This window comes from Danio aesculapii, chromosome 12, assembly GCF_903798145.1.
Source record: "Danio aesculapii chromosome 12, fDanAes4.1, whole genome shotgun sequence".
NCBI lineage: Eukaryota > Metazoa > Chordata > Actinopteri > Cypriniformes > Danionidae > Danio > Danio aesculapii.
In genome coordinates, this window is record NC_079446.1 from 28,093,511 (window position 1) to 28,111,987 (window position 18,477).

The 18,477-nt window shown below is 35.7% G+C and overlaps 2 protein-coding genes and 1 long non-coding RNA gene across 3 annotated transcripts in view; 1 reads left to right on the forward strand and 2 right to left on the reverse strand.

Annotated features, from left to right (window-relative positions):
* Window positions 1-339: 339 nt before the first annotated feature.
* Window positions 340-2,390, reverse strand: LOC130238980 (uncharacterized). Its single transcript, XR_008838663.1, has 2 exons — window positions 2,058-2,390; window positions 340-992 (listed from the first exon to the last, which is right to left on the reverse strand). It is a non-coding gene; the product is annotated as an uncharacterized LOC130238980 (long non-coding RNA).
* Window positions 2,391-2,446: 56 nt separating this feature from the next.
* On the forward strand, window positions 2,447-6,178 carry armc7 (armadillo repeat containing 7). The gene is made up of 4 exons (XM_056470099.1): window positions 2,447-2,580; window positions 2,858-2,979; window positions 3,758-3,901; window positions 5,770-6,178. The coding sequence occupies exons 2-4, from the start codon at window positions 2,889-2,891 to the stop codon at window positions 6,114-6,116; spliced, it is 582 nt and encodes a 193-aa protein (XP_056326074.1). The 5' UTR covers window positions 2,447-2,580; window positions 2,858-2,888; the 3' UTR covers window positions 6,117-6,178.
* Window positions 6,179-8,791: 2,613 nt separating this feature from the next.
* Window positions 8,792-18,477, reverse strand: part of acsf2 (acyl-CoA synthetase family member 2) — a 37,236-nt gene continuing 27,550 nt past the window's right edge. The window contains exons 11-16 of the mRNA XM_056469149.1: window positions 14,426-14,533; window positions 14,195-14,346; window positions 13,965-14,106; window positions 12,488-12,598; window positions 10,157-10,225; window positions 8,792-9,769 (exon numbers count right to left, since the gene is read on the reverse strand). Of these exons, the coding sequence (XP_056325124.1) occupies window positions 9,719-9,769; window positions 10,157-10,225; window positions 12,488-12,598; window positions 13,965-14,106; window positions 14,195-14,346; window positions 14,426-14,533 (633 nt within the window). The 3' untranslated portion in view covers window positions 8,792-9,718. The remainder of the gene's footprint in view (window positions 9,770-10,156; window positions 10,226-12,487; window positions 12,599-13,964; window positions 14,107-14,194; window positions 14,347-14,425; window positions 14,534-18,477) is intronic.

Sequence of the window (18,477 nt, forward strand, 5' to 3'; positions counted from 1 at the left end):
TTCAGCCATGGTGTCATCCTTCCTCCAGCATGCAAAAGTAACTCCAATATTGATTCAGGATTTTCAAAAGTTTGATTCAATGTTTGTTTTTACTGCTGTCACTTTCTCTCTCGTGTGCACGTGAATGCGGTGCAGGTGCACGCACAAACGGCAGATCTGTGTGAACGGCTGCGCAGATTTACACATTTTAATTGGATAAGTGTTTTTTTTGTCTTGTACCTTACCCAGAATATATAAATAAATATAAACACATTTAGATCATTAACTTTAATCATTACTATTAGAATGTGAAGAGACTTTCAACAAGCACAACAACAAATGTTTCTGAAGACAATCACCTACTGCACCTTTAAGGTTTATTTCAATGATTTAAAACGTTTGTCCTGTATTTGTTTAGACAATAAAATTAAGTACTGTCTAACAATTTTTCATTTATCAAAAAAGAAATGTAGGCTTTTTATTTAAAGAAATTATTATTTTAATCAATATGTTTCCCCTATAATTTAATCCACATTGTTTTTGTCAGTGGCGTACATATTAGAAGCTTACATATTTGGCCCATGATTTCCACCCTTTGCATCTTATCCATGCCTTAACCACATCTTACAAAATATAATCAAGGCAACCAGTTAAAATCATCATTGTCAGCAAACGTGTGTGTGCGTATATATATGTATGTATATATACTGTACAATACTATGTTGGCTATATTCTTTCTATATCACTCAAAGCAACATCAGTCCGATTTTAGCATCAACAGAGCAATCAAAGAACACTTCCCGAAATTATATTGGCAAAAGATGTCCAGTGTTTGTCTTCTTCAGTGGTGATTTCCTGCAGGTGTGTGTCAGTCGTCTCACCTGCCGCCTGCACTCTTATTTGCAAGTTCCTCCATTTGTTTCTGCCTTCTTTCCAGCACCTCCTGTCGTTTGGCCTCATGACGGGATCTTTCCTGCTCTCTGAGATCTGTCACATCTTCCATGAACAAATGCCTTCAGGTACAAACCACAACCAAAGGTCAGGTAACCACAGTGATTTAGTTTTAATGCTCATATGCATCACTCATAATTCTACATTAGGCCTATATTTTTGGCAATGCTTGCAATTATTCTCAAATTGTAATTTCAGAATCTGGTACAATATTAAAATAAAGGGGTTGATCAAATACTGTCCCATAAACAACCTTTAACACTAATGGAACCTCTTTGATGCATAAAAGGTGTGTTGAAAAAATTGTATATTGTAAAAATTATTTTAAAAGCAGCAGTAATGCGGTCGGTGTACCAGTCAGTTGTGGTAAAGAAGGAGCTGAGCCGAACGGCAAAGCTCTCGATTTACCGGTTAGTCTACGTTCCTACTCTCACCTACGGTCCTGAGCTTTGGGTCATGACCAAAAAAACAAGATCTCGGATACAAGCAGCAGAAATTAGTTTTCTTCACAGAGTGGCAGGGCGCATCCTTATAAGTAGGGTCAGGAGCTCGGAGTAGAGCCGCTGATCCTCTACATCGACAAAAGTCAGCTGAGGTGGCTCGGGTATCTGTTTCGAATGCCTCCTGGATGCCTACCTGGGGAGGTGTTTCAGGCATGTCCCCAAGGGAGGAGGCCTCTGGGAAAACCCAGAACACGCTGGAGGGACTATGTCTTTCGGCTGGCCTGGGAACATCTCGGGATCCCCCGGGGAAGCTGGCGAAGTGTCTGGGGTTCTCTCATAAGACTGCTGCCCCCACGACCCAGCCCCAGAACAGCGGATAAAAAGTGTATACTGATAACACTAACTTTATGAAATTAATAATATTTGTGGAATAAAATGTTCATAGATGTTAAAGGTTCTTCAGTGATGTAAATAAAGAAACTTTACTTTTCAGAGAGTATCGTAACTCAGATGTTATGTTTGGTAAATATTGAAATCGTGCACTGCTGGAATGCACACCGTTCGTTATGGGCCTGTATCTGCACATAATTTGAGTTGACTGGCTGCACAATATTTTGTGACTGTAAACAGTGTGACTTATCAAGTGTGTGAATGTCAAGGGGGTGTGTGAGTGTGTTTTCTCACCTGTTCATAAATGCTGTGGCCAAACCTACGAGCAGCGTCCCAAAAAGTATCGGCTTTGTCAGGCGCTTTCCTGTAGACAGTTTGTGTTGTTTCATTGTGAAGATGTTTACTCTGTGTTGGTAACATTAACTTAACTAGCTAGTGAATGGTGAACGTCTGAGCGAAACTGTATTTCTGACCTCCACACGGATGAATATTAACACTGCACTTATTACATTACTTCCGGCTCGTGGGTTAACGTTATATAATAGCTTACTAAATGCGACGTTGTTTTAAGAAGTAGGAGGGGGGATTCTTTACTATTTTATCCATTATAATTCTGCGCTTTATTATCCTGCTGGTAAGCAGGTTTATGAGAAGGGAACGGTCAATCGAAGGAACTTCAGATGACGGTTAAAGCGGGGAAGTTATTTGGTGACGGACCAGTCGTGCTGCATCGGCTTCAAACAAGTCTTGATTAAATTTATCTGTAAATAAAATAGTAACCGAAGCCTGTAGCAACTTCACGGCTGCCTTTGCAATAGTAAGTCAATTCTTCTGTATTAACGTAATGTATTGGCGTCCTTTATTAACGGTTTTGTTGTCGTTTTTCGATATATTACATTAGGATTACGAAGTTTATATTGTTATGATAGTTTTCATGGTGTAATAAAGATCTATCTATCTATCTATCTATCTATCTATCTATCTATCTATCTATCTATCTATCTATCTATCTATCTATCTATCTATCTATCTATCTCAAACATTTTGTAACATATATATTTACATTGTAATATAATCCTCTTTTCTGTGTGCAGGTGTTGAGCCCATGTTACCCATGATTCATCAATGATGGCAGGAAAGAACCGTTTCTCTGTATCTGACAGGTTTGAGTATCTGCAGGGTCTCGTCACGGAGTTTCAGGACACTGACAGTGAGGGTATGACAAAACATTACACATGTATGTGAGCTTGCAGCAGTTTGCACCCATTCCAATCATTTAACCAACATCAGTGTTCTGAATAACACCCTGCCATCCTCTGCCAGAAAACCGTTAAATAATTCCTAATGGTTTCCACTGAGATACTATTGAATGCATTACAACCAACCGCTAAATTTGGAAGGTTTCTAGTGTGCTTTAGGTCATATTCCATTAAGATCTATTGGTTTTAAATGTTGATATCAAACAGCAACAGCAGGCAACAATCACAGTGACCATTAAAGTTTCTTTTTAAACCAATACAATAACGAAACCATTTGGAATTTGTTGAGGATTTCTATTGATTTTTCACCTTTAGTTATTAAACTCTGCTCCATAAAAAAATAAGTTAACACTGCTTTTGTGATGTAAACCTTTGCAGTCCGTTACAGTCACTCTACATAAGATATACTGTATACAGTTTAATAATAAAAACATCAGCCTTTCTTTGAAATCTGTTTCAAATATTTTTATAAGTTAATATAAGTTATTAATATTAAGTGCTGTGTAATGGAGAGACAATTTTTCTCAACAGTTTTTAATATTTTAATAACTTATTTTTAATAACTAAATATGTATTTTAAAAAATGCACTGACATTGAATTGATTAATATAGAGTAACATTAAAATGGAGTTAATTTATTCATTAAGAAATGTAATGAATAAAGAAGTCATATTCCTTTTTAGAATTAGAATAAATAAAAATGTATTAATAATAATAATAATTCATCTTTAACAGAGGCTAAAGAGCAAGTGCTGGCTAATCTGGCCAACTTTGCTTACGATCCATCCAACATGGAGGCCCTGCGAACACTGCAGGTCACCGAGCTCTTCCTGGACATGCTGACAGAAGAGAACGAAAACTTTGTGGAGTTTGGAATTGGTTAGTACGGCTGTAATATCGTTGTTTAACATTTTGATCTGTTGTTCAAAGTATTAACAAAAAACCCTGCTCTCATTAAGAGAAAACTATTGCAAATACAGTTTTACAAAAATACAGTGCCTATAAAAATCATTTTACCTTGTGAAAATCTAAACCTTTACTCGCATTACAACCAGCATAAAGTTGTAAAAAGGCACAGGTTAGAAGGCTGGAAAAGTTATTTGATATGTGGTTTGATTTTAGGCTGTATGACAGTAATTCATTCAAAGGGGTATGGTTTTCTATAGGCACTGTATATAATATTAATAACACTTTTTAAATATATGTGCCATAATTATTGGCACTGATATGAAATAATTCATTCATTCATTCATTCATTCATTCATTCTCTTTTTGACTTAGTCCCTTTCTACTGTAAATACATGCAGTAACAGCAAATTCTTTTCCAAGTATATCCTTATTAATCAGAGGAACTGGAAACCATGTGCTCTAAATTATATGCCAAATACAGGCTAAACAACCCTCATCACGATGGGTAAAACCAAATAACAACAGCTGTGATTTGCAGCCCAGTTGCTCAGCTTCATAAAATGGTAAGTGGGTGTAAGAAAACCGTAAAACCCAGAAAATGGCTATTTCCATTATTGGGAAATAATAGAGCAATTTCAGTCCACTGGAAATGTAAAGATTGAGACTGAATATGGACATGAATCTGTCTCTTACAAGCAATATTTGAGGGGCTAAAAATCTCCAAGAATCACAGCTGGAGATTTGCAGAAAATTTTCAGCAAGTCTCTAACACTACAATCTGACATCACCTCCACCACAAGGCGATTTCCAGAAGAAGGGGGGGGGGAGCATCTACTCATCTAAAAACAAACTCAAGTATAATTTGAGCACAAGATCAAACAATAAAAATATCCGTATATACAGTGTATACAGTGGTTTAAAGTAACCAATTAAAATACTCTTAATTACTGTGAGTAGTTTTTCTCAGGAATTGTAATTTACTCAAGTAGTTTTGAAAATATCTACTTTTACTCTCCTTTGAGAACATTTTTAGTGCTGTATCGGTACTTTTACTCCACTACTTTCCTTCAGTTTGCAATCATTACTTTAAAACTTTATTTTTTCTGTCTATGGGGATTGGCTAAAGTAGAAAATCAGTCATGTGATTCCTGTCCAGTCAAATTGCACAACATTGAATCATACTAAACAACCTCAAGACATGGACGCTTCATAAATGCAGCTAACCATTTAGAACCATTAAAGGGTCCAAGAAGATGTCCACAATCTTTAAAGACCCAGAGACTGTTTAAACTACATGTCACTGATGAGAAAATGGCAGATGTTTACTGTATGACTGAAATGGCCCTAAATAATAACTAAATGCACTACAGCAGTGTTTCCCAACCCTGTTTCTGGAGGCACACCAACAGTACATATTTTGGATGTCTCCCTTATCTGACCCATTAACTTCAGGTTTTGGAGTCTCTTCTAATCTTCTGATGAGTTGATTCAGGTCTGTTTGATTAGGGAGATGTTGAAAATGTGTACTGTTGGTGTGCCTTCAGGAACAGGGTTGGGAAACAATGCACTACAGAATCTTGCGTTTTTTACACACATGGACAAATTGAACACTTTCAGACTTTCACATCGTAATACTCACTACTCTTGAGTACTTTTAAAAGGGCTACTTTTTACTCATACTTGGAGTAAAATGTACAAGATACTTTTACTCTACGTGTACTACATTTTTGGGCAAGTAATGGTACTTTTACTTGAGTATGATTTTTCAGTACTCTTTCCACCACTGAGTGTATATCATAATCCATTTTTGTGAACCGAGAGTGTTTGAAACCCTGCAGGTGGTTTATGTAACCTCAGTATGGAGCTGGAGTCTCGAGATCAGATCCTGCAGAGCGGTGGAGTCCCGTTGGTGATCTCTTGCTTGTCAAGCAGCAGAGACGAGACGGTTCTGTCTGCCATCACAACACTGATGAACCTCATCACAGCGTCCTCTCGCTCTGAGATCACAGACAGCGCTGTGGTGCAGTGTATGCTGCGCTTCTCCCACACACAGAACCCACGCCTCCGGAACCTGGCCTGCGTCTTCCTGCAGGAGCACTGCACAAACAAACAGGTGGACACAGCCAGACACGCACTGCAGGGACAGAGCCAATCAGCAGTCGGGATTCCACTGCCAAAAGACTAAACACAGCCTGGAAATGTTTACGTTATTATTTAAAATAAACAAATGCCTATTTTCCTAATAAATATTGTTCGTGGTTATTTTTTATAGAAACTAAAATGTATAGGGGTCTCGTTTTAGTGGCTGCATCAAATAAATTTTCCAAAAACAACATTTTGTATGGATAAAAGCATATTAGATGTAAGGGAAGTGTCAGTTATAAAAACGTTTGTGGGAAAAATGTCAAAATGTGTGAATTAATGTTCTATTGTCATTCAGGATATTTACGTAGAAATTAAATAACTTAAAGGATCATTCAAAATCAAAAGTGTGTGATTCATTACTGAACCCTCATGTCATTCCAAACCCCTGAGACTGTTGTTCATTTTCAGAACACTAATGAACGTATTCAAGTCCGAGAGCTCCCTCATCCTCCATACACAGCAATGGTCCCGCCCATTAAACATCCTCAAAACAGACCAAATGCCTTCAAACTAAATATTATCAAATTACCAGAATACTTCTGTATTCACAAATCAAATAAAAATTAACATTCGACAGTCTCAGTGTCAGTATAGGGTGCACAGTCCAAGTATTGTATAACTGATGCCTGTTTTGCAACTTCTTTTGATTGAAAAAAAAAAAAAACTCAAATGAAAAAAACAGGCATATTTGAGGTGTATGTCAGCAGCTTGACCTACCGCAACATCATCAGCAATAATACTATTTTTATTTTTGGGTGAACTAACTCTTCAATTCGACTTGAATAATAATAATAATAATATAAAATACTAATATAATCATATTAAACTTTATTAAGTGTTTAATAAAACAATGATAATTCAAATGCTAATCGTTATTTTAAGGATGATCAGTCTTTTAATAGGTCATCATATCTATACTGTATGTCTATGTCTGACATATGTATGTCAAGAGTTTTTGGAATTTGAACCTCAAAACGATATAAACTAATTACACTGATAATATCCGTTTCTTGGGTTTCACAGAATTTTGTTTCATTAATTCATTTTCTTTCCGGGTGCCTTTATTAATCTGGGGTCCCTACAGCGGAATGAACCGCCAACTTATCCAGCACGTTTTGCGCAGCGGATGCCCTTCCATCTGCAACCCATCACTGGGAAACACCCATACACTCATTCACAGACTACGGACAATGTTTTAGCTTACCCAATTCACCTAGTGGGCATGTCTTTGGACTTGTGGGGGAAACCGGAGCACCCGGAGGAAATCCACGCGAACACGGGGAGAACATGCATACTCCACACAGAAATCCCAACTGACCCAGCTGGGGCTCGAATCAGCGATCTTCTTGCTGTGAGGTGACAGCGTTACCCACTGCGCCACCGCACTGCAGAATTGTGTTTAATTCAGTAAACATTTCTTTCAAATTTAGAATGAAACTAACTTTACCATGTGAACAGATGTTATATTCATTTTTAGACAGCACAATACACTACATGACAAAAAGTCTTGTCGCCCATCCAAGTTTTAGAAACAACAAATAATAACTTGATCACTTGATTCTAGTTGATCATTTGGTATCAGAAGGTGCTAATATGAAATGCCAAGGCCTCTAGGTTACACTTATTTTACCTAAATAAAATATGATCATGCCTTGATTTTTAATTATTTAATTAGGACAGTAAGGTCTGACTTTTAGACAAGTCTTGTCACTTAACAGAAATAATGTACAGAATAGAATATAAAGTCATGGTGCAGTGGAAAAAGAATTAATATTGTGTATGACTCCCATGAGCTTGAGTTTGTAATGTTATGGGCAGCACAAATGTCTTGATACCTTAGGCTGCTGATGTTTCCATCCACTCTGCAGATCTCTCACATGCCCTCATACTGAATATAACCCAAACCATGATTTGTCCCTCACCAAACTTGACTGATTTCTGTGAGAATCCTGGGTCCCTACGGGTTCCAATAGGTCTCCTGCAGTATTTGTGATGCAGTTCAACACATGATTCGTCCTTTCTTTTACCACTTTTCCAAATGATCAACTAGAAGTCAAGTTATTAGTTGTTGCTCTTACAACTGGGATTGACGACAAGACTTTTGTCAGGTAGTGTACAGATGTTTATTAGTTGGTTTAATTACTCCCATTTTCAGGCCATGATATTTAAACGCATTCTGACCTATTATTATTTTCTGAAATAAAAATACTCTAAAATTATGGTGTTTTTTCTGATCAAACACACAGTATAGTCATTAATATTGTGAAATGTCATTATTTTTAATTATGTAATTTAGTTAAATTAAATTTAGTGTTTTACTAAATTACATAAATTACTTCAGTATTGTTTTCTATTTCACTATATTTTTTGTATTACACTATTACAAAATTACTAAATCCCAAAAATGTTGAAAAGGCAGCTTAAAGACATCCTATTATTGCTATTCTTCTAAAGGACACATGGGGGAGACATCACTGTTCACATCTCCCTTGGTCTCTTTTAAAAATTTCACTCATGCTAGACTCCAAATTAGATGATCCTTTCACCGCGAGTAATAAATCACTGTTAATTTGATGAAATGCGTCACAGCCCACCGAATGCATCCCATAATGACCTCAAAAAACGCACGGAGAATGACAGATTCCATTATGAGCTGCACGGAAATTCGCAAAGAATGTCTGGGGTTTTGTCCAGTGCTCTCAACCTAAATAAATGATCCTCACAAAACTATGCGTTAGTCCATACCAGAGTGGCCATTAGTTTCCAGCAGACCCATTAGAAAGCTGAGAGGCGACCTGCTTCTCCATATGGTCTCAATCCCAGCATCCAAATGTTCACATCCCAAGCCAAGCAGGAAAGCAGCGAAGCCTAAATGAACACCGACACGCTGCACCTGAGATCACAATGAGCCCAAACTACACCACAGCCAACAAAAAGACCACGTTAATGCCCTAAATACACTACTTTGGGGTATTTGGGGAATTTCAAAAGGTTTTATGGGGAGCAGATGTCCATGCAAGATAACTGACGACACGTTGTTTTTGTCTTTTTGTTTCATGAGAGTTATAAATGGTAGGTACATTTTATTAGACATCTATTAATACATTTACTTAACATAAGCATGCGAATTGAGTAATAAATTTCTATGTCTATATTTGGAGCCTATTACCCGTGATTATGAATCATTCATATGCAATTCATAACAGAATAAAAACAATTAAAAGTACATGATTTGTAAAGAGAGAGAGATAAAAGTTGCTGTTAATTTACTTGGTAGCTGTTTTTCCTTCATAAACAGATACCAGCACTGAAAAAAGTCATCTACAGGCTAAACAAAATTAATATCTGTGGCTCCTGAGAATTTGCGGATACAATCCCACATGTGAGCTGACGCTAAAGAAAGAAGTCGTCTTCAATCTTGAAAGGCCTGAGTGTAAGTAAATTAACAGCAAGTGTTTGGGATGAACTGTTCAAGATGGTGAAATGTTTTTCTAGAAATGCGGTAACTTAGTGTAATATCGTGCACATATAAAACAAGATGGGTCTAATTATGAATGTGGAAATCACAAAAGTGACCTAGTAATGTCCTTAGCATAATTTCCAGCTTGTAACGGTTTTACAAAAATCCCACAGGTGCCGTCATCACAGTCCGAGCTGTTTTTCGGTCCGCTCGCGCAGTTTGTGCTTCTGGATCTGAAAGAAAGATGAAGAAAAGACACAGCTGTAGTGCTATTAAAGGGTTCAATCTGTTGACAGCAAACCACAACCTTTTAAAAGCAAAGGTGTCACAGTAGCCCTCAAATGCCTGAAACCACTTCAGTGGGTTTGATGCAGACGGGGAAATTGCTTCCATTTCTTCTGTCTAGGGATGACTGTAAATCAGCCCAAGAAAACACAGTTTCTACACTATTTTTAACATTATGTATCCACGGAGATACAGAAAGGAGTGATGAGTAAGTAAAAAGAGATTGAGTCTGTGAAGACGATGGTGAATTGACTTTCTCTGGACTAAAGGAATTTTCTGAAATGTATATTTATAAGCAAGAATATGAATATTTAATATAATTTCGTATCACTTACCTTGCCTGTGATTGTCAGAGGATAATCCTGCACAAACAATATATAGCGCGGTACCTTGTAATGGGCAATCTGCAAAAATAACAGCAGAACTTGAACTCATTATGTATTATTATTATTAAATCATATTTCTAATTATTGTTTTATGTATTTTCAATTCATGTTTATATCTATAGCATCTTTACAACAAAGATTGTGTTAAAGCAGCTTAACATAGAAGTTCTAGTAAACTGAAACTGTGTCAGTCCAGTTTTCAGAGTTGAAGTTTAGTTTAGTTCAGTGTGGTTTAAATTTTACTGCTGGAAGTCCAACACTGAAGAACAAATCCATTGATGCACAGCCCCACAAGTGCCAAACAAAGCAAGCCAGAGGAGACAGTGACGAGGAACAAACTTCACCAATTTGCTAAAATGTTTGTTTTTAAAAATTGACTGAAATTGAAATTATTAATATATTGTAAATACTATTAAATAAAAAACACATTTATTCATGCAAAAAAGTATACTGAGGTCACGGATAGCGTCTTTTAGCTCTACCTTTGGCAAGAATTGTATAAGGTGTCACACAGGCGAAGCAGACTTGTCTCACATGTTTTGGATGTGCCTTAAGCTTACTCCTTACCCCGTACTAGTATAACCCGTACTAGTATCTATTTTCATGTTATTAGTGCTTATTTTTTAGATACTTGTATCTTTTACATTAAGTACTAGTGCTTATTCATTAGATACTAGTGCTTATTCATTAGATACTAGTGCTTATTCATTAGATACTAGTGCTTATTCATTAGATACTAGTGCCTTTTCTTTAGATACTAGTGCCTTTTCTTTAGATACTAGTGCTTATTTATTAGATACTAGTGCTTATTCTTTAGATAATAGTGCTTATTCATTAGATAATATCTATAAAATAGGCACTAGTATCTACAAAATAGGCACTAGTATCTAAAGAATAGGCACTAGTATCTACAGAATAGGCACTAGTATCTACAGAATAGGCACTAGTATCTATACAATAGGCACTAGTATCTACAAAATAGGCACTAGTATCTAAAGAATAGGCACTAGTATCTAAAGAATAAGCACAAGTAAGTAATAGTACCTAATAAAATGATAGTAGTATCTAAAAAGTAAGCACTATTAACATAAAAATAGATACTATTACGGGTTATAGATTAAATGTCAAACGACTTGCCATACTCGTCAACCATATTTGTTATATAGTCTAAAGTACAGCTTAAGCCATGTGCAGAATTTGCATTGTTTGGCATTCCACCTGGTGAATTGAGTCTGACTTTGCATCTTTCCTGACTCACAGACTAATTCTATTGCATTGGAAATCGTTAAATCCACCTAAAGCATCACACTGGCTTCAAGATCTGATGTTCCATCTACAGTTGAAAAAAATTAAATATACAATTAGAGGTTCTGGCCAATTTTCATATGTTTAGCAGCGCTATGCTATCAAAGTACTTCTTTGTGCTGTGACTTATCTTGTATGTAACTGTATTTCCTTTTCTTTGTCTGTCCAGACCAGTGGTGCTCAAACTCACTCCTGGAGGGCCGGTGTCCTGCATAGTTTAGATCCAACCCCAATCAGACATACCTGGGCTAGCTAATCAAGCTCTTAGTAGGCTTGCTAGAAATGTCCTGGCAGGTGTGTTGAGGCAAGTTGGAGCTAAACTCCGCAGGACGCTGGCCCTCCAGGACCGAGTTTGGGCACCCCTGGTCCAGACCCTCATATTTAGTCTTCGCTAGCCTACCATTGTAAGATATCACAGCACTATTCCTGATTGTAACACCCAATATTGTTGTCTATTTATTCAATTATTTATTTATTACTATCTTATTTTATACAATTTTGCTGTTTTTTTATTATTATTTTTATATGTGTCTTCACTTTTTATTAGCATTACTGTCAATATATTAGGCAGTGTAATTAAGGTTTGTTGAAGTGAGTTTATTATAAAAAAAAATCTATCTCTGTATAAACAATGACATCTGTTCTTAGCATAAAAATAAAGGGAAAAGGTATATTGAAGTGCTTAACTCTGAAACTAACTTTGTTTATTTTACAAAGGGATTATTGAGTACAGTGGAATAAATCAAATGAAAAGAAATGTATTTATTTATTTAAAATCAATAGATTTCCTAAGCGACACAACACAATTTCAGATTTTATTTATATTTGTATATTAATAAATGTGTAATTTAATAAATTGTGTGTTTCTATGTTTAAATTACATATGAAAATTATATAGTGACATTTTAATTTTGAACAAGTGTGTACATGTGCAGGGAGACACACACACAAGCTTGAGAATCCAAATTTCCTGACCTTTCCTTTGCAGTAAGCCTTAATCTCTTCTACAGTGCATTCCTGACCCTCCTTAAGTCGAATACAAGCACAGACTTCCTCTCCCATCCTCTCATCCTTCACACCAACCACCTGTGTGGAAAAACAGACAATTAAAAGGCTCAAACAACCTTGCTAACTATAACATGATGGTTAACAGTTAATGAAAACCAGATAGTACTATCTGGACTAAAAGCCTAGACTAAAAGTTAAACCAGGTTTACCATGTAGTTATCATGACATAATTCATACAATTGTAACATTAGCAGGTTTTTGGAATGTTTCTAGACTATCTTTAACACATTGACAACATGATTTTATAGGTTGCAATTATGCAGTTAGCATTGCTGACAAAAATTAACATGTTGTTAGCATGATTTAACATTACTAGCATGCTGATTGTGTGTTGTTAGCACTGCTAGAAAGAATTAGCATGTTCATAGCATGATTAAACACATTTCTAACATACTTTAATACATGGCTAATGTTTTCGTTGACAAAACACATTTCGCACATGTTTTAACACAGGGCTAATGTTTTAATTTGTTGACAGAATTAATTAGCATGTTTCTAGCATCTATAATATTTTGTTTCTAACATTAGCCATTGCTTGCATGCTTCTATTCCTTGATGAAAAAACAGCATTCACTGGCAAGGTATGTTTTGATGCTGGTTTATGGTTCTTGCTGGTCCTTTGCTCGTTCTTTTTTTGGTTCATTGCTGGTCATGTGCTGCAGGGAATCAGCAGGAACCAGTATAAACCAGCATCAAAACATAACTCACCAACATACGCTGGCTTTTTCAGCAATTATTAGCCATTTCTCCGACTGTTTTACCACGTTTAACATTTGTTGACAGTATTTTTAACACATGGGTAATATGCTTTAACTGTTGTGTGTTAAATGCTAGCATAAAATAACATGTTGCTCTAAACAGGTAAGACTTTTTAAGACAGGTAATTTTTTGCTAGCATGTTTTTTATTATGTGGCTAAAGTGAATTTGCTACATCAATTGACATGTTGTTTAGTAGCTGTTTAGTATTTTACTAGCAGGAACTAATGTCGTTATCATGTCAACATACTGCTAACTTGAATTAGCATGTTATTTTTAACACATTGGACATGCTAATAGAATGAGTTGGCATATTTTTAGCATAGTTTACCACAAAATACATTTTGTTAGCACAGATTTCTTTGCAGATTTTACAAGTTGCTGTGATGGTTCTCATACTTTAGTACCAAGTTTTAACACTATGCAAGAATTAATTACACTAGCATTATAACACATTTATACTCTTTGCTAGCATGTTTTAGCTAGTCTTTGCTAGTAGATCAGCAGCCTATATTGACTTTTCCAGCTAACATTATTGAAGCTAATAATTTGTTTCTGAGAATTATGCTGAAGTTATATATAGTGCTAAAGGTATATATATAAACATTTCTGGTAAACATCGCTGACCTGTGCTTCTAGAATTTTGGGATGTGTGTGCAGAAACTGCTCAATTTCAGCAGGATAGATGTTTTCTCCTCCTCGGATGATCAAATCTTTGATGCGTCCCTCTATTTTGCAGTACGCAAACTTGTCCAAACTGGCAATATCACTGTATGAATCACAGAGCAGAGAGACTCAGTCATGACAACAGGGAATGAATTTATAATAATGTAATGTGGAGTATCAAGCACACTTACCCGGTTTTGTACCAGCGGTCTTTCGTGATGCACTCACGGGTCTTCTCCTCATCCTGCCAGTACTCCAGCATCACACAGTACCCTCGGATCATCAGCTCCCCCTGAGCCCCCAGAGGCATGATCTCCCCTGTTGTAGGGTCCACCACTTTAGCCTAATGGAGAAACAATCATTCAGTGTGTCAGAACTGATGTCTGCAGAGCATCTTTATCTGGTGGGGTTTGAAAGTGTACCTCAGTGTGTGGGGAAATACACCCAACAGTCTCTATCTTTCTCTCTGCACTGTCCACTGGAAAGCCACAGAATGTTACAGGGCTGTTTTCAGTTGTGCCGTACCCAATCTGTTCAAAAGCACAATGATGACACAGTGAGAATCAATCACTTTGAAACTTAACTTTTAATTATGCACATATTCAAATGACAATATTCAAGCAGTAATTTCTAAAAGTTGCACAGGGATTAAAAAAAAGACTAATGAAAGTGCCTCAATATAACATTAAATTATATTAATTAAAATGTTTATGAAATGATATTGTGCAAACAATATAACATGAATAAATACATTTATACACATACACAGTTGAAGTCAGATTTATTAGCCCCCCCTGTTTATTTTTTTTCCCAATTTCTGTTTAACAGAGAGATTTTTTTTCAACATTTCTAAAAATAATAGTTTTAATAACTCATTTCTAATAACTGATTTATTTTATCTTTTCCATGATGACCTTAAAATGGATTTAAAAAAATTTAAAACTGCTTTTATTCTAGCTGAAATAAAACAAATAAGACTTTCTTCAGAAGAAAAAAAATATTATCATACATACTGTGAAAATCTCCTTGCTCTGTTAAACATCATTTGGGAAACATACAAAAAAATAAAATAAATAAAAATAAATCAAAGGGGGGCTATTAATTCTGACTTCAACTCTCTCTCTCTCTCTCTCTCTCTCTCTCTCTCTCTCTCTCTCTCTCTCTCTCTCTCTCTCTCTCTCTCTCTCTCTCTCTCTCTCTCTCTCTCTCTCTCTCTCTCTCTCTCTCTCTCTCTATATATATATATATATACATACATACATATACACACACACACACACACACAGTATATATTCTATAATTGAAAATGCATACACATAGTATTACAGAATTTGTCAAATAATAATAGGTTTAAATTAAAAAAGGTTTACATTAAAATGTTTAATTAAAAAATGATAACAATAACTTGATTTCAGTTATTATATATTTAATATTAATTATTTATGATTATCATCAAAATAATAATAATATAAAGATGTAAAACATTACTATATAATGTGTGCGTATTAACATTTTAGAATTGAACTATTAATTCTAATTAATATAATGTAGTGCTTTATTAAATCTAGTGTTAAATAACCTGTTATTTATTTATTAATAACATTTATTATTTATTAATTGATTCGGGATCTTGTTATATTGATAAAAAAGGTCATAAATAGATAATGTATGTATGTATGCATGCCTGTATGTATACACACATACCTCATAATAGCAAAAAATAAACTTCCTGAAATGTGAGACTGTGTACTGTATATGTAAGGGTTTGTGAAAGTAACCTCTTCACATCTAAGCTATGAAACACTAGTTTAAAAGTCAGGCTGTGTGCTTACATTACACTTCTGCACAGCATATTGTGGTAAAGACCTACAGCTGATATTTTATTCCTCAAACTAGCCAAAAGGCAAGCACAGAGCTGAATGAATTAACGGGACGGGTCTGGGAAGCAGGTGAGGTATGTGGTGCCCATCTGACAAACTGGCACAGCAGCATTTTCACTTTACAGCACCACTTCACTCTAAAACAAATCTCCCAAACACTCAGACCTTCAAGATAATGTGCCCTGGAAACAGCTCCTCACGCTGTTACTGAGAGACATAACCTCATCATGTCGATCTGTGTTTACGAAATTCAATAACATGAGCTGCCAGCTGCCGAGAGACTCGCTGATGTGCCAGACATTCATGATGTTTGTGTGGAATATTTTAAGTGAGTCACAAGCTTCTGAACTCAATAAGTATATACTGTATATATTTTAAATGCATGCATCAACATTCATTTGCCTTTCCAGTGTTGCCTTATTGGGATTTCAGTGACCAACACTACTGCATTGTTGCTCACTTGATATTTTTAGATATTAAAATAAATGTAAACATTTTTTTTAATTTATTAATTATTAAGACATCATAATTTCACCCATTTATTTGCTCTAAAGCAGGACTAAATTTTCTTGAGATTTCCGGTTCAATTCCATTGGTTTTTAACCATAAGAAAAGAGCTTATTATGCTGCTTTTATGGTGTTTTAAATGTGTATTTTCTTATTATATTTTTATATATTGTAATACAGTTGTTTTAGAGCAAGTAGTTTGGCGGTTTACTGATGTTTATTATTCCTGCTCATTTCCCCATATGCAATTTCCTAATAATAACTTACTTAAATATAATGTATTATTGTTGGTTATTTTATCATCAGATATTGTTCACACTGCTAATGCTCCGGTTGCAAGACATGTGGTATAAGGGAATTTGCTAAACTAAACTGGCCTTTAGTGTATGAGCGCGTGTATGAATGAGAGAGTGTATGGGTGTTTCCCAGTACTGGGTTGCAGCTGGAAGGGGATCCATGTCGAAATAGTTGGAGGTTCATTCTGCTGTGGCGACCTCTGATAAGTAAGGCACTCAACCGAAGGAAAATTAATAAATAGTAAATGTTAAGTAATGTATTTACTAACATGAACTAATTATGAACAATACTTGTACAGCATTTATTAATCAGAGTTTAACATTTATGCATTATTAACATCCAAATCCATGCCTGTTAGCATTAGTTAATGCACAATAAGTTATCATGAACTAACAATGAACAGCTGTATTTTCTATTAACGTTAACTAACATGAACAAATACTGTAATAAATGTATTGCTCATTGTTTGCTCATGTTAGTAAATGCATTAACAAATGAAACCTCATTGTACCCAGATCAATAACTAGTCAATGATACTATTAGCCAAACTAGCTACACTAGCCTCTTTGGGTTGAATCTGTAAACTGTAAGGTGTGAAAGTGAACTTTCCCGATAAAATGTTAAATTTGTTAAGCAAACACTAGATTCCGCCGATCCTGAAGGTGAGACGCACATAAACAGATCTTACAGCTTTGAGCCAAAGGAGTACAAGGATAAAAGTGTGACTGACTTATGTAAAAGTTAGCTAAAAAAGAAAACGCTAGGTGATTCCACAATGCACTTTCTCTTTTTTATACTGAATACTGTACATAGTTGAAACGAAAGGGGCCATTTATGCGGAGGAATGCGTCTCTCTAAATGAAACGCTCCTCTACAGACAAAAGAAGAAAAAAAACTCCATTTCCATTGTTGTTATGTGTTACTAGCCAAACATCTGGCGGTGATTATATGTTATAAAACACCCGCCGCATGGGAGTGTCTCCTTTTCCTCCTCCTGCTGACTAAAAACAATGGAAATGTCTGGCACGACATGCAGTCTCATCTTAACCTCAGCAGATTTGGCTGCACACAGACAAGCCTGTGAAATAAGAGACTAAGACCGAAAACAATCACATTTCAGACCTCTGGACTCACTTATAACATGCTCGAATATTTTCAGGTAGAAATAAACAAAATTCAAGCTAATAAATGAAATAGCCTAAATTCTATGTGAATCTGATGAAGAAGATTTAAATTTGAGTTGCTTCACACATTCATCAGGCTTGACATGCTTTGAAATGTGGTCTGTGTACGTTTTGCTCATTTGTTTTCCAATTTTAAACTCAGCATCAGGTGCACAGCAGCAAGAAGTTTGGGAGCGAAGTATAAGCATATTATTATTATTATTATTATTATTATTATTATTATTATAAAGGCCTTGCTCGGAAACAATCATGCAAACCAGGTTCTGCTCGGAAATGGCTATCCTTGCTAAGCATCAGGTGCATAGCAGCAAGAAGTTTGGCGGTGAACTATGGCCTTACTTTAATGCCATGGTCTACTAATACTGCTAATTTACATTTTTATTTCATTTATGCATACACAATGAATGTAAGCCTGCAGTTTGTTAATATATAATTAAATAATATTAATTAAAAGCCTGAAGGATTATTATTTTGAGGGCGACGTACTGAGCTCAGATTTGGTTGGCCAATCAGAGAAAAATGGGCGTTTCAGCACCGCCTACATGCGTATAATGAATTTTAAAGTCGTTTTGTAAGCAAACGAAAAACGACCGTTGTCTTCGCTTC